At 41.7% G+C, this 17325-nt stretch overlaps 1 protein-coding gene across 6 annotated transcripts in view; it reads right to left on the reverse strand.

The window, feature by feature from the left end:
- Positions 1–2902: 2902 nt before the first annotated feature.
- The window catches only part of AFF2 (ALF transcription elongation factor 2), a 485376-nt gene continuing 470953 nt past the window's right edge, over positions 2903–17325 (reverse strand). For all 6 annotated transcript variants that reach the window (XM_064360746.1, XM_012467114.2, XM_012467112.2 and 3 more), the window contains 2 exons: positions 10777–10967; positions 2903–7129 (listed from right to left, as the gene is read on the reverse strand). In XM_064360746.1, the coding sequence (XP_064216816.1) occupies positions 7008–7129; positions 10777–10967 (313 nt within the window). In that variant the 3' untranslated portion in view covers positions 2903–7007. The remainder of the gene's footprint in view (positions 7130–10776; positions 10968–17325) is intronic.

Consider the following 17325-nt stretch of genomic DNA (forward strand, 5'->3'; position numbering starts at 1 on the left):
AGGGGGCATGTTTTAAATCAGGACACATCTATTTTTATTAATCTGTTATGTTTTAAAAGCATAAACAAGTACAATTCAGAGGCTCACATTTAATTTAACTATTTGGTTTGAAAGCGAAAGAACACTAGCAGGAAAGCAAAAGCCAGAGCCAGAGAGAGAGAGACAAGTAACAACAACCATCACAGCCACAGCTACGACCACTACCACCACTGGAAAAGAAAAGAAACCAGTCTCTTCTTTGCAGGATCCAAAGAATATGTCACTCATCTAACCAAGTGGGCAAAGAGGGAGAAATTTAGGTATCTTCTGATCCCCAGGAGGATTTCTGAGCACGGTATCTCTAAAAGGCTCACTACTGACATTCATTTTATCAAAGACAACACTACAACAAGCAATCTTCAGAAGCACTACTCAGAATAGGAATAGAAACAGCAATTTGTAGAATTGAGTAAATGTGAGGGATTTTATCTCAGATATTTCTCTTTCTAAAATATCCAGTGAGTAGAATCATCCAGGAAGAAAACTAGGTATTTGACAAATTGTCTTGAGACAGAATCAGTCTCATTTGTAATATTTATGGGTGAATATGATTGATTAGGATGGTTTTGAAGTAGGGGATGCATTGAATGATGTTAAACACATCTCTACTCTTTGTAGCTGTGAAAACTTGTCCATTGTCCGGTGTGGTGACGGGGGTGCTCAGAGTCCCTGTGTGCATAATGCCATTCAGTCAGCCCCGGATGTTACCATTTTCCAGTAAGGACAAATGTGGTAGCAACACCATGAAAGGATAGACCCCCAGTCCCTGTTATTGTGCCAGCTACAAAAAGAATTGCAGAGGCAAAAGACAAGGGCCAGAAAGAGCAAGACATGGATCTCCTCCGGGGCTAACATTCAACCACGGACACAGGCCCAGATAGAAAATGGAAATATTTTTTAAAAAATAAGATTTCAGAACACGTTCTTCAATCTTTCCAGATACAAACCTCTTATTAACTGCAGAAGATGCACAGGACCAGGAGAATGAATTCTTTGAGATTTTCTATTCTACTTTCAAGATGATTTGTGTGTGGAGGCCTAATTTAAAAACTATATGTATGTATGTGTGAGAATGTGTGTGTATTTAATGAAAGCCTCATTATATATTTTAGTATGTCTTCTTGTTAGTGAGCTTAGTTTTCTTTGATTGGGTGGAAAAGAGAATTATTTTGGTTTGGATGATTGTTTCTGAATAGTAGTCATATAATTGATACAGAAACATCCTGGTTTGAATTCAGAGCTAAAACAGTAAATAGATACGTTTTACTAAAAGCAAATGTTAACAAAAAACTTAAATTCCCTAATAACTAAAGTAAAAAAATCTTATGAACAATGTGAAGATGGGAGAATTACTGAGTTTCCACGTCACAAAAAAATGATACATTAAATTCTGGATTGTGCTATTCTCCAGAGTTCCTGTAAATGCTTTACCCTGGTTACATGTGAAAGTTACAAATCACATGTGTAAATCAAAATAATGATGATAATAATAAAAAACACTGATGTTTTTAAAAAGTCAATGATGAGTGTTTTCTAAGTGCCCATTTTACCTGTGAGATATGGAGGGAGATGATGAAACCATCTCCATTGATCCATATCTCCTTACAATGCAAGACGGCTTCATTCCTCTCCGCTATTCCCCTGCTTAAAACCTAGGCTTCCAGGACAGCCCATATCTCTAGGGCCTTATCATAAACTTTCTACATTCACAGATTGATTCATAACTTAAAACTAGGTAACTGTTTTAGTCATTGAAGTGTGTGTGTGAAAGTGTTTGTCTATGTGCCTCTGTGTGTCCACATGAACACATATAGGAAATATGAACCCTCTGGCTGCACCCAGTAGTGTGTTGAAGCATTTTTGCCCAGGCCTGCAAGAGCCAACTGTGTGCATTTCTTTCCAACCATGTGTTCAGTGACATCACAGTTGGTAGCTTAAAATCATCTAAAGTGGCAGTATTTATGCCATGGAGATTGGCAAATGGTGCAAACCAGGTGCTTTCTATTGTCAATGAGCTGGTTATTTTACCAGCACACCACCGGTTACATGCTAGGCTGACCAAATGAGAAGCTAGCTCTTGGTCTGGGCAACATGGCATCAACTCAGCCTCGCTGGAGTTTCTCCAATTTTGCTTACTGTCCAGGGTCTCTGTTCCCCCCAATTTCATAAGCACTGCAGAACCGCAAGAGGGCATGAGCATCTGGGATGCATTTGACTACCCATTGTCACCACAGTGGGCTCTACTCGCAGAGACATTTCTATTTCATAGCCACATGAGTGATGCAGGACAAAACCAAAAAGGTAAAGCATCTGAAATTCCCTCTGGATGTGACAGCTGGCTTCCTGCTGCAGAGACTGGAGAACAATGAGTTCCCCAATAGGAACAAGCTATTCCCAGCTGAAAGCATCAGCTGGGGCATTCTTCGGGAGGCTTCCCACAGCTGGTCTGCATGCTGCAGCTCACCAGCAACTGCTGGCAGGCAGGCGAGTTTGAGTCTGCCACTGCAGCATCCTGCCAGGGGCCTGGAAGCAGGCTTCCTTCGCTTCCCCCTTCCCTCCTCAATGTCTGATACAAATCAAAGAGCCAACAAAATTGAGGTCACTGGCAAAAGAGTTTGAAATTTTGAATGATTTTTATTAAACACCATTAGTCTACACTGCACAGTTAATGAAACAGCAAAGCTCCAATCTCTTAGAAGAATGATGACTGATCATGGATCTAAAAAGCAGTTCAGTGTCCCCTAACCCAATGTGAGCACTATGAATAATTCTTTAACATCTCATGTCAGAAGCAAAAAGGGCCAAGAACTGCAATCTGGCTTTGTGGGGCTTCCCAACCCTCCACCCCCACCCACACCCTCTTTCTACCCTCCCCACAATGCAATTTCCTTTTAGCTGGTAGATTACAGAGGAAAATGTGATGGTTTTGGTAAAGAGGTCTTCTATATTTCTGAGGAGGAGAATGGAAAGAAAATTAACACTTTTTCCTTCACCAAAAATATCAGATAGTAGAATTAATGTCTGAGAGCAGTCTATCTGATTAGTCTCCTGCCAGGGTAAATGCTGATTATGAATACACAGATGCCACTTCTGCTGTTGGAGTCTGCTAACACTAAAGAGAAAATGAATCAGATTTTAATTATGAGAATAAGGCTGTTTGAGTGAAAATGAGAAACAACAACAACAATGACGACGACGATGAAGAATTTAGTCTGCCAGTTGTGTAACAGAACACTGACAACTGGCTCAATAATTTTTCCCCAAATAATTAAATTTGGGGGCCCCGAATTGGCCCATTCATTTGATACTGTGTAGCTATATCGTCTTGCCACACATTTTTTCTCAATGGGGATAGTGATGCTTCTCTAAGCAAGCAGTTCATTGCTTTACTGAGTAGTCTTACCCAGTGATCCAGTTTGGTTCTCCCACCTGCCAACTCATGCAGGTGAATTTTATCATGTCTGTTGAGAAGTATGTGAGGGCTTCACCCTCACAACTCAATTGATTCTGCCTTCAAAAATACTTTCCAACCTCAAATTCCAACTTCAACCTCCGGGATGCAAATTTGCATAAAACAGAATCCAAATTAGATATCCTTGGGAAAGATATGCTAGAAGTATCTTTCCAATGCAGACAAAATCTAATGCATTTAGTGATGTAATGTCCAAATGAAAATTCATCCATTTGGAAACTCAACAAAACACATTTGAGCCAATGGTTTCTAATTTTGCAACTTGCTTATTGCCTGAAGATTTTGATCTTTTCGTTTCCTTACATGGAGAAAAGGCATCCCGACCTCAAGTCCTTTAAAAGTAGTAGCAGCTAATCTGCTTTTCCAGTTATGTCATCCAAATATAAAACTACTAATATTTTCCCAATGAGATTATTAAGTAATTAACAGTCTATAGGCTGGCTAACAACATGCTTACAGCTAAATTCTACCCGGAGGACCACACTAGTAAACTCTTTCAAAGTAATCTTACCTACCAAACTCAGACAGTAATATGATAAAACCACTAAAAATCCAAAGTTAATTAAAATACAAAGCCAAGCCAACATCATAACACAAACTTGTCAAACTCTCTGTGGTTGGAGCTTGGGTGACAAGTGAAGACGTAGTGGTGGCCCTACCTGGGTCAAGTTGCAGGGCTGAGATCATTTGGTGTACTTGGTCAGATGGAGTTTCCTTTTACTCTGCCCTCTAACCTCCATGTGCTTATTTGTGTCTCACCAAGCCTCCATCAAGATCTAGAGGCACGATCTCTCACTGCCATCCACGTCTCATATCCCTCCCACAAAGTGGTATACTGAAGAGATTCGTTTGACAGAATATCTCCATCCCTTAATCCCTCAAATAGCTTGCACACCTATGACACACATCACCATTTACACTGCAATTAACAGAGTACCTATAAAACAGCAACAAGCCTTAATCATGAAACTGAAAGATGTCTTATCTCAAAAGATAGGAAGGTAATTCATCCTCCATGTTTAGTTGGTTCCTAAGCTGCTTTATAAATGAGTCTACTGAATAATCAAGTGCTGATTCAGAGCTCGATGGTCAGATTTGGTCATTGTGCTGCTGACTTGGCACATATTTTACACTCGGTCACCAGAGATGACAGAGAGCCCTCTTGCCTCCCTGTTGTATGTAAATAGATATAACAAGTCACTGAAACTAGAACTAGAAGTCTTTCATCCATGAAGCAATATGCTTGTTTCTCTGGAAAACTGACCCAACATTCTAATGTCTAGTTTCTGGATGTGGGATTTCAAGAAGAATCTACTCCTAAATCCATGATGGTCTAGGACTGTGATATAGGCCACAAGTCAAGTTAGTGGGCTTCATTATATAGTGATAGCCAGGCACTCTACCTGGTAAACCATGATAAAGAGAGAACTTGAATCATTGCAAAGTCATCAGCTAAATTTTTATATGTGACACCAACCTTGGGTGTTCAGTCTTTAATGTTATTATTTTCCTCTTTTAGGAGGCTCAGAAAAGATTCTTTCAGGTTTCATTTGTGTGTGTGTGCGTACATGCATAAGTGTTGTTATTGAGACTGTAAACATAAAGCTCAACCACAGTGGGAGCATAAAAAGTACTGGGTTCAGCTGCTGGGATGCCCCCATCAGCCATATTAACAACATCGCTTCAGACACTGGAGTACAACTTCCACAGCCTTATACAACAAAGGGCCTTAAAATCAAAGATGACCAGAGCACAGCTCAAGTCTGGCTGTTTGCAACTGGTGATATATCTAACCTTGACAATGAGAGTACTGAGTGATCACCTGCTGTTTCTATCACGGACCTGCATGACTTGCTTTAATAATCATACAAGTTTGCATCTTTCATGTGCATATCTATTATTTATCTGGTCATAACTCAGTGAACAGAATTCGATAACTCAGCATATTAAAGGCTACATGGAATTATATACCAGCAGGTAATTACCAGTAAGTAATGCATGGGTAATGTTTACTACAAGTGTAAGAATCTTCTGGTCAGTTGGAACATCAAAAATGATATTTACATTGTGATGTTTAGGGACATAAAATGAATGTAAAGAATCATAATGGGGTAGTCACAACCAATGGGAAATGTCTCCAAATTAGGTAAATTTTTCTCTATGTTTAGGGCTCTTTAAAAGCATCTCAGGGTGAAGCACTACCCCAAGACTCATTAAAAAAAAAGGTAGCTACTATTTAGAGTTTAGAATTTCCTTAGGAATTTTCATGGAAATAGTTCATGGTAATATGGACTTTAATAAAATCAGTAATTGTAATTCAGTCAAAAGTTAATGAGCCAAACAAAGGAAAAAGAAACACAGATAAAAAAAAAAAGAAAGTAGAAAAAAGAAACCCTGTAAGAGAGAAAATGTGAATAATAATTGAGGAAGTCCAGATTTTCAAGCCACTAGGAAGAAAACTATATATTATTACCTCTAGATAGTGATAACTGGACTTTTGTTTCCATAGATTTGAGCAAAATACAATTTAAAAATCCTGCCAGTTATGGACCCATTTGCCAACTGTGTAAATGTTGTTGCAAAGGAGGCAGAGGTGTGAATTCCTTGTTGGACACTTTCCAGACCTCTCTTAACTCCCAACTCTTAAGTCTAGGGTGTAGCATTTTAGCTACTAAGGCATGCCTCGACCAAACTCTTCCTCAAAAGGAGAGCTTTGCACACAGAGAATCCCAGGTGAGGATTTACACTTCAAATAATGGAGTTCAAAAATACTGATGCCAGCTGATGTCTAAAAGTTGGCAAAATAAAATTTTGACATTATTAAATGTCTTCTTATCATTAAAATTAACAAAATAGGGAATCAGGAAAGAGATGTTAACAAGGAAGTCCTCTGGTCATGTGGCATAGCATCTTTTTAGAGTAGGAATGCTAAGCTTATTTATTTTCTTGATGCTTTTGATTTTATGATGTTGCTACAACATCTAACCAGTGGGTTTTAACAATGAAAATTCTCACCTGAAGACTGAATCTGTGAGATACACAAAAGTTTAACGATAGATTCTGAAATATGTTCTTTTCTGGCATAAGTGTATAGTTTGGGGGATGGTCCCTTGTGTATAAATTCTAATGTATATGTAAGACCAGTTGTTGCATTTCTCAGGAGCCTGTCTTTATCACAAGTGCTTCCCATTCTTTGTTTTGGGTAGTGTGGACTTAAAACAATATCGTAGGACTGTCATTCCATAAAGCACAAAAAGATAGTGGGATCTGAGAAATGCATATCAAATGATAAAAAATAGGCAATAAAATGTACACTCCTCTTAAGTTGTAGTGTCAACTTACAATGACTTCTCTTTTTCACAGATAACAAAAGAAGCATAAAAACAAATATAACCAAAGAGAACTTTTCCCAATGAGTGGAGTTCCACCAGTGACCATCAGTGCGCTGGTAGAGGTAGAGTGATGGGTCGTGATGTTAGAGATGGGAAAACACCCACTACAACAAGTGGGCATCGATGCGCAGCCAACACAGTCCTTGGCGAACATAGCGGACAAGATTGGTCATGCTGCTGTGCTGGGTCAGAGGCCCCATCAGCGTGTCCAGATCACCAAAGAATTCTGAAAAGCAGAGCAGTCCTCAGTCAGACCTTTATATGATATCACGAAAATATGCACCACATTGAGAAGCTGCCTTCACACAACACCACAACCACATGGACATTGGAAACATGATTCATTTATTCATTCATTCATTCAACAAACATTTATAGAGTGTCAACTAGGAGACCAAAACTCAGTAAGTTTATCAGGCCCTATTATTTTAATCTTTAGTGAGCTCCAAAAACTCTGCAGCACATAATAAATTTGTGTTTTTATAGACTATACATTTATATTTAGAAAAGGGTATTTCTACACCAAACTGTAGGGAGCCATGGTCTATCTAATGTCAAGCTGTTATTTTGTTATTCTATGTGTTACTGAATTGAAAATATCCTCTTTTCCTTTTGTCTAAATGAACTGAGTTTACTGAGTTTTCTTGGCATGGTGTAGACAAGACCCATGAATGTGGACATTAATAGTAGCCATCAGCCTCCACAGCTAAATAAGCATCTAGGAGGAATCTGATTCTGTAAGTCTTATTACCAATTTCATTGGGGATGGAAAATGGCCTGCAAATATCTGTCACTTAACAACTTTTCCGGCTCCTGACCTAGGACATGAATGGTAAGAATGCCCAGCTCATTTCCCCTTGGCTCACTTAGGAAAGGGGGCAGCCCAGAGGCTACACTACTAACCAGCATGACTGGAGTTTTGGAATGTCTGCCTTAGGGGACAGAAATAGTATGTGGGAAAAACTATATGATCTCTAAAAACTAGCTAGGTAGTCCCATTTCACATATGAATTCATTTCCTGGCACCTGGTTATGAGAGAGCTCTCTGGCAAAGGAAGCAGCCTCAGCTATGTGCTGGCTGGGAGCAAGGAATCTGGGTCAGGGGGTGGGGTGAGGGGATGGGACTGGAGACTGCCCTAATGTGGGATGCTCTCCTGCCTTTTTGGAAAGCGATTTCCATGCATGGGTCACACGTGCTTGATTGCTCAGCAGATGGAATTTCATCAAACAATGCATTTATTCTTCATGTTATATATAACATATGGGATCCTTCTCCATGTATCAACCTCATTTGATTATGTGATACTTTTTAACCTGTACTATGCAATAAAAATAATTTCTGCTGATGAAAGAGTAAATTATTTCTGGCATCTAAAATATTTTCCTATGTAATACAGTATTAAGGAAAATATTCAAGGACCTAGTCATTGTTGAATGAATGTGAGCCTCATATGAGCAGGATGTTCCCTGTGTATTCTGTACAAAGCTCTCTGTGGCATTCTTAATTAGACACCATTTTAATAACTGCTCCAAGTGAGCAGTATAAGCAGCTGGGCAGGAAGGCTTCTAGACCAAAGGCCAGAGGGTAGCATAAGCCCCGTTGACTCGTTTCGATACCAGAATCTTCTACTATAAGTCATCTGCAGCTGTAGCTGGTGGGCAGCATGAGGCAGGATTGGAGACCTTTCACTGGGAGAACCAGCTTCACCCACCTTCACTGGGTAAAAAAGGTGCAAGTACATGGTTGTCTCCATTGAGATGCAGAGCTGCAACCAAAAGGGAAGCTCCTCACTTCCCTCATTTCTATATAGACAAGGTAGATGTGAAGAGAATCCCCAAAGCTAAGTAGATCAGAAATGACAAGGTATGAAACTCAAGGCTGTGCGCAGAAGATTTCACACTAGTCCTCTCCCCAGTCCACTGAAAACCCCAATGACAGCATTAGCAGGACACATTTTCTCTCTGCTGGTGGAGTGACGGAGTTGTTTTCATTCAATATTACACAGGGAATTTAGCAACTCCTTGACACACTGTGCTAATGACCAGATCAACACCATTTCACCCTAACATCAGCACAGCCACCACATTGCTCCTGGAAAGTTCTGAAGTTAATTTAGAAGGAAATACTTTAACAGATTTTGAAAATGGATGCAGTGATAAAGGAAATCCATAAATATTGAACTGCCCTCCAGTTACTGATACAAAATAACAGAGAAATAGTAGAGGCAGACATGCTAGGCAAATCTTAAGATGTGTCTGTCTTCACTTGCAATTCTAGAACCCCGGATGGGTCTGGTTGTATAGGCCAGTTGCCTCTGAATTTCCAGAGGCATAAAAAAGTGGACAATTTAATAATTATCCATTGCTCAGATAAATGGTTTGGGATCTCACCAAAGGTCTCTGAGGACCTGTCATTACTCTTGCTCTCTAGATGGGCAGCGTAGCCTATTGATTAAGAGAGGAGACTCTGGAATCAGACACATCTAGATTCAATTCCTGCTTCTAACAAGCAAGAACTGTGATATGCGTGAGTTTATTAATCTCATAGAGCCTCAGTTTCCTCATGTATAAAATAAGCATAAATGAGACAACAAATGATAAAGCAACAGTGGAGTTCTTGGCACATAGAAATTGCTGTGCAAACCTGTGGAACCAATACATGCACATATTCCTAGGGGTCAGTGTAAGTTTATAGCTGCATTGAGAGGTTAGGTATCAAATTATGGAGTGTGCTTTGAGAGCCACAAAATCTTTGAGTTATATAGATACATAATATTATGGAGTAAGGAAAGATAATAAACGTTTGTAGAATTTCCACCTTGAACTCATAATTTTAGACTAGGTGCTTTACACCTATTATTTAATTCAACTCATCTCTATCATCCGTCTGGGAAGTTTCACCATCATCATCATTGCTATGTCCATTATAGAAATGCAAGCTAGGAAGTAGCTCACAGATTTAACTAACTTGCCAAGGTTGCCCAGGTAATGCATGACCCAGGTAGGATTCAAACTTAAATGATCGGGTTGCAAAATCTGCATCCTTCCTATTCCAATGAGATGATTTCCCCACATGCTCAGCAATACAGCAGTAATGGGTAGCCCACATTGGTCCCCACCTTGACTAGTGTGGAGCAGTCTGTGACTGCTGGGTCAGAATCAGCCAAGTCAAAAGAATGGCTGGGAACAACGTACAGTTTAATTTTACTTCCCACCTTCATTGGGATAGCGAGGTTTTGTTGTGATCCTCAATGACAGGTAAGGTCACAGATGTTAGCATGAGTCACCAAAGACCACAGATTCATTCTGGTTAAGCAGGATCCTTTCTGCATTTGTTTTGTAGCAAAGTTCAAGTGTCATTATGAACAGCACCCTGATTCTTCATCCCAGCTGTCAAATGTGTGAAAAGTACTAGCTGAGCTTTGGCCCTTGCTTCCAAACGCAAGCTGCGTTATCGTGTACTTAACTGGAGCTGATAATTATAATGAAGGTAGAAGGCCTTAGTTCAACCTCACCTCTCAAAAAAAAAATAACAACAGGAGCCAACAGGATCTTAATTAGTTTGCAAATCATTATTTTTGACTTTGCCTCTGTTTCTCTGTGTTGATTTTTGCCACTGAGTGAAATTCAAAACACATCACAGTTCAAATTAGTTTAAGCTTTAAAGGAGAAAAAAATTCCAGGGCTTTTTTATTCTCTCAAAAATAATAGGTCACTGTGTCAGCCCTGAGTGAAATCTGTCTTCCCTTATCTAGGTCCTGGAAATCAGAGAGACAGAAAGATATAAGGCCACCAAGTACAACTCAAGTCCTTCAAAGTGAAGTTAATTTCATCATGGTCTGTGAGCTATATGGGTAGAACAGATGAGCATACCTTTGTTTTCTCTTGTCAGTTTGTCGGCCATATCCCAGTGTTCATAGCCCCGTAACACATTGCTAGTGATGTTGACGTGGCTGGCAGCCATGTGGTGAATGCGCTGGGGAATGGTGACTGGGCCGTTGTTACAGTTCCCCATTGCGTTAATGGGGGAGACGTTGTTGAGAGATACTGGGGATGGAGTGTTCCTGGGGAATGGAAAGAGACAGGCCTTGTTAGGCTGGTAGGAAAGAGTGACAGTGGGGTTCCAGTCCTCCCCCATCACGCTGGGATCTCATCAGAATGCCATTGGCCAGAGTGAAGTTTAGCATAGTATACATATGTGAAGCCCCATCAGAGTGCGCTTGTTCCCACATCCCACTGACTTTTCTCACAGTACATCTACAGCTTTTGTGAGTGCAATAGCTTTTGTCAACACAATAGCTTTTCCCAGAGGCTCCAGTGGATACAGACGTTATTACCACCCCATACCTGCCTCATCTGACCAAGTCACCCAGGTGGCTTGTACCGTGACTACAGTACCGTGCTATAGAATGAGGCCCACTCTCCTTCTTTTCTAACATTAAACACCAAGGTCTCCACTGCTTTTGACAACTACTGAGGGCTCCCTACACACCACTGCTTTTGTCTTCAAATACCAGAGAGGGCTTGGTGGATATTTCTCTTGGCATTAATTCTATCCACAAATACAGCTCTTCCTTTGAATACATATAACAAGTGCTGTGATGTTTCAGAGAAAGAAACACCTCAGAGCTATGATGATTTCTCTACTTGCTGCCGGAATGGCTATCAGCAGTTAGAAAACGCTTGATGTACAATATTGGTCTATCATCAAAGTGTTTTGTGGAAACCACAATGTCAGTTTGCTCTAAATACAGTTACCCCAATAAGCAAAGTGCAATTCTTACAGCCTCCCAAGGAGCAGTATTCGGGAGGCTGAGAAAAGTAGTATTCTCTCTTTTTAGGATTCTTTAAGACATGCTACAGAGATGGGCTGTTAATTGCTGACTATCCACCTGCATGCTGATTTATAAAAAGAAGTCTTCAGAGTTTCCACTTCAGACAGCACCACTGTTTGGACACACACTTTCATTACATTCTTTAATACTTGCAACAAGGAGTCATCTGCTGGCTGCATACAGCATGGAGGTCATTTTTCCTCCGGGGCCCAGGCTTAGGTCAGGCTACCTAAGGAATCTGCATGCTTGCCCACGCATAGTCACTAAAGCAAGGTCTGTGTGTCCCTCGGCCTCTCTATCCTCCTCTAGCCACACTTTGAACACCTGCCCAGGCAAACACATCAGTTTATCAGGACAGAACATAATGAGGGAGGAAAAAAATGGGGGTAAGATATCTTTGGGACTCCATGAGTCTGCATGTTTGAAAGAATCTCTTCCTTATTCCTCTGAACATACCTCATCACACCATCAAGGAACTCTGTCTCGTGCCCCACCCCCACCCCCTTACCAGTTGCTATTGTTGGCAACTCTAGCTTTCCAGGGTGGCTCTCAGAACAGATGTGCACCCTGATGGGCAGCACATATAGATGATTTGGGGAAACAGTAATCGCAGTGTACCAAAACGCTGAAATGCTGCTGACTAGATCTGGGAGCAATTACAACGGCAATGCTCTTGAGACACACGGGCTGTGTCTACAGCTATAGAGACAGCTGGAGTGTTTCTGCAAACACAGTCTATTTTCTGGTATATTCTGGTCTGGTCTGAGGGAGCAAGCTGGTCCTCATACTTGCTCTGTGCTTGTCTGGTGTGAGTGGGTTTAAGCATGGTCCTGCTATGTTTATAATTTCTGAATGATTTTGTTACTTCTTGAGAGAAAGATTCATTCTCAAGGTAGGTGTGGGATGAGGAGATGTCCAAGCTAGGGGGTCTAGGCACAGAAGGCAGTGAAATAACAAAAAGGCAATGAAAGCTGGGTTTCTTTGTTGTGGTACGTTGCAAAAGCTATTTCCTAGTCTTTTCCCCCAGTGGTGGTCATTAACTATTGAATGTCAATTTATAACAAGAAAGGAGTACGTTCTCATTTGTAATTCTTAGAAAAATGACAAAGCTGTCATGTGCCACAAATGTTGAATGAAGTTAGAAAGACACCTGGCGTGTGCCTGTAGTTCCAGCTACTCGGGAGGCTGAAGTGAGAGGATCGCTTGAGCCCAGGAGATTGAGGCTTCGGTAAGCCATGATCGTGCACTTTGTGCTCCAGCCTGCAGTCAGAGTGAGGCTGTATCATTTAAAAAAAAAATGGTGGGGCATGGTGGCTCATGCCTGTAATCCCAGCACTTTGGGAGGCCAAGGTGGGTGGATCACCTGAGGTCAGGAGTTTGAAACCAACTTGGTCAACATGGTGAAACCCCGTCTCTGTTAAAACTACAAAAATTAGCTGGGTTTGGTGGCATGTGCTTGTAGTCCCAGCTACTCGGGAGGCTGAGACAGGAGAATCACCTGATCTCAGTAGGCGGAGGTTGCAGTGAGCTGAGATCGTGCCACTGCACTCCAGCCTGGTGACAGAGCTAGACTCCATCTCCAAAAAAAAAAGGAAAGAAAGAGAGACCACGTGGTACAGGGAAAAAAGTACTGGAATTCCAGGAGATCTGGATTCTCGCCCTGGCCCTGCCATAGAATTGCTGTGTGCCCTTGAGCATATCCCTTCTCCTTGCTCAGTCTTACTTTTCTTGACTTCAAGAAAAGGTTGGATTCAATGATTTCCAATCACGTCCAGAAGTCACAAGGGAAACCAAATCATCTCTCTTTACCACAGAAATCTTGCAAAGCCCTTTTTACTTTATCACACTGAAGTGTCACTGGGGGCTTTTTCCCCTACTGTTCTCTATTTATTTTAAATACTCAATGATGGAGGAAAGAAGAGCTAGGATGAATGTCTGCTTTCAATTGTTACTGTTCTCACACTCGGCTCTAAGGTCTGACATACTCTGACGGGCATGTCTGCACAGCACACTGTGCTCATTAAGCAAAGAAATGAAAACCTGCCTAAGAAGTTGTGACCGTGGCTAAGAGAGGGCTGATGCAGGCTCTCTCACTTCAGTGTGCTCTCCAGCACTGACTTAGCTCTCATCACTGCCTAAGTTTTCCCTTCCTGCTCTTGGTGTGTATCTACTCGCAGATCTCCCCCTTTTCTCCACATTTCCATGGCACATGCAAATGAGCATGCACACACAGCACGTGCATCTCACCGCTTCCACCACTTACCACCTTGGTCCAACCCACCATTCTTTCACCTGTAAGCCACACCCTGCCATGCTGTTCCTTGAACTTGTCAGGCATGCTCCCTCCTGCTTCAGAGGCAGCTGCCGCCCCTCTGCTTGGAAGAAACTCCTACAGTATTGCTATGGCTTGCTCTACCATCACCCTTCTCTAACGTCCTTACCCAAGATTCAGCATGGTATCCTTGCTCCCTCCCCTACCCTCAGCAGCCTTTTCTGCCTGCCTTCCTTGTTTCAGTTTTCTCCATGACACTTCCCATCACCTAGTTTGTCACATGTTCATTGTTACCTTTCTCCTTCAACAGAATATGTCCTCGATGAGGGCAGGTTTTTTTTTTTTTTTTTCTATTTCGCTCTGTGCCATACCACACCATCTAGAACAGTGTCTGGCATATAATATGTTCTCAATAAATACCAGTTGAATAAATTAATGACTTGCTTCCATGCTTTATTTAGTATCTACTACACATAAAGTGCTCTGGAAGGTAGAAGGAGAACAGCATATATAGCACAAGGATAGGGGATATGTCTACAGAGGGCCTGGCAGGGTGTCTCACACAAGGTAGGTACTCAATAAATATTTGGTGAATGATAGGATAAATGGCTACTTATGGCAAAAGAGCAAATCATCTAATACAGGAGCAAAATACATTCTTTTCTGGCAATCTAGGGTAAGTGCCAAAACTGGGGTCCTAACCAAGTATTGTGGGAATTCTAGAAGCAGGATCGCTATGCTTTCTAACTTAAAAAGGTCACAATTACAACAATAATCATGCCAACAGCAGCTGCAGCAGCCATCACTTATTGCACATTCTCTGTGTGCCAAGCATAGTTCAGGGCTTCACCAATATTCTGTCTAAGCCTCACCACAACTCTGCATGGTACGTTCTGCTGCCACTGCTTCTGGCCTCAGAGAAGTTCAGCTCTGTCCTGAGGGCCACAGAGCATAAACAGCTGAAAAGCCAGGATCTGACAGCAGGTCCACTTTCCTCCAAAGCCCATTCTCTTCATTCTCTGTCCATTCCACCGTGTTACCTCAAAGTCCTGCCATCCACGTGACTAAAGATTTCACTTGATATGAGTGTCTACTTTCCCCTCATCTTTGCATCCACAATGGTTTGTTTTCCTTCCCTCTCCAGGTTCATAGATGTCTCATCTATGTTTATACAGGAACAGCCCTCTGTAAGCTTAAAGAGAAGGTTTTTCTTGATCTGGATGATTTCTCCAGTGACCACCAGATGCCTCATGTTCCTTGAATTTGCTAACATCTCAAACAGGTAGAAATATCCCTTCTTCTAGCTCTTTTCTTTTTTTTTTTTGAGACAGAGTCTCGCTCTGTCGACAGGCTGGAGTGCAGTGGCGTGATCTCGGCTCACTGCAACCTCTGCCTCCCGGGTTCAAGCAATTCTCCTGCCTCAGCCTCCTGAGTAGCTGGGACTACAGCCGCGCACCACCATGCCCAGCTAATTTTTATATTTTTAGTAGAGACGGGGTTTCACCATGTTGGCCAGGATGGTCTCGATCTCTTGACCTCGTGATACACCTGCCTCGGCCTCCCAAAGTGTTGGGATTACAGGCGTGAGCCACCGCACCCAGCCACTAGCTCTTTTCATATGGACTCCACATCTACCTGCTTACTAAAAAAGCTCATCTGAAAGCCTCAAATGGTCTTCTTCCAAAATTCTATAGCTTTCCTGGTTGCCTTGTTTTCCAGAAAGAGTCTTGCTCTGTCAACAAGTCTGGAGCACAGTAGCAGGATCACAGCTCACTGCAGCCTCAACATCCGAAGCTCAAGAGATCCTCCCACCTCAACCTCCCTAGTAGCTAGGACTACAGGCATGTACCACCGTGACAGCCTACTGTCTTTTTATTAACTCTCTATGACATTCGAAATTGTTGCTCAGACTTTTAAAACTCTCAACAATGTGGATTCCAGAACCCTATATCAGGAGTCAGCAAATCTGGCCCATCTTCTATTTCTGTATGGCCTGTGAGCTACGAGTAGTTTGCAAAACATGAACATTTGCAATTGATTTGTTGAGAGGGAACACTAACTTTGAACCCCAATTAAGCAAAATGTCATAAAAAAGATTTACATTCTTCTTACCACTAGACTTGTACGTCAAAATTTATATTATTATATTTTGAATCTTATCAGTAAAAATTTTGTGAAAATTTGTTTTCTCTCATATTTTTCTAAATAGTAGCCTTGGTTTTGCCTCTTGGTACAAAGCCCAAAATATGTAGTGTCTGGTGCTTTAAAGAAAAAGCTTGCTGGCCCCTGCTGTAAACCCAGCAGATTTTTCTGCTCCTTCTTCCAATTGCTTCTTTGCACTTTCTTTCCCCAGCTTCCTTGGAAGCAGTTCCTGAATGTCTATTGTCAACTCTCTGCTCATTTCTCCATATAATTTCCTACAGAGACCTTAACCACTTCTGGGCAACTGACTTCCCCAATTGCTAGCCAGCCTCCGAGGGTTTGAAGTCAGAGGATGCTGCTGGAAGGTGCTGTGAGAGGCCCTCCAGGGGCACACTACCCTCATTCACAGAGAAACCAGGCCATAATCTTGCTTGCAAACAAAAAGCGAGCCCTTCCTGGCCACGCAGGGAGGCCCCAGATCCTTCTCCTAGGCTTCCACAGCACCTTGTTCATACCTATCACCTCCTTCCACTGGACTGAGTGCTTCCGGAGTGCAGGGACCACATCAAATTCAGCTTTCTGTCCCCAGCCCCTCATGCTGCAGATGCACTCACAGCATTTGCTGAATGAACGGGCCATAACCTCTGAGTGACCGTTTTGAGTGGCCTCACTCAAAAGCTCTCTGGCCTACCAAAGGGAATGTGCTTTCTTTATGCAGAAGCTGCTAAAAAATCATTTCAGAAGGCTTTTCATGCGACTTCACAAGCTTAGGATGTGTTTGAGTTCTTTCGTTTCAGAATTTTTTTAAAAAAGCGTTTTTTTTCCCAGTGATCCTTGACTAGCTGCTTACCTGCCCTTGCCCTTGCTTTCCTCTGTGCTCAGAGAAAACAGCTTTCTCTGAGTTTTTATTTTCTGAACTTATTTTTTCTCTTAAGAGAGAAGCACTCTTTCCCTTTTGTTCGTCAATGTAAGAGTAAGACCTAATTCAACTTTTTAAACAGTGCTTCCTTTCAATGCAATAATTGAGTTAATGTGTAGTTTTCAATGGAGCTGTTCCCTTGCACTGAAGGTTTTTATGATCTCAAGGTAGACTTCATTGTCCCATTGCTTTTGGAGTATGTTTTGTAGATATTTATGAAGTGGCAGTAGTGACTGTTTCATTCTTGAAGAAAT

The sequence above is a fragment of the Aotus nancymaae genome, unplaced genomic scaffold, assembly GCF_030222135.1.
Source record: "Aotus nancymaae isolate 86718 unplaced genomic scaffold, 86718_ANA_hifiasm-v0.15.2.pri h1tg000004l, whole genome shotgun sequence".
NCBI lineage: Eukaryota > Metazoa > Chordata > Mammalia > Primates > Aotidae > Aotus > Aotus nancymaae.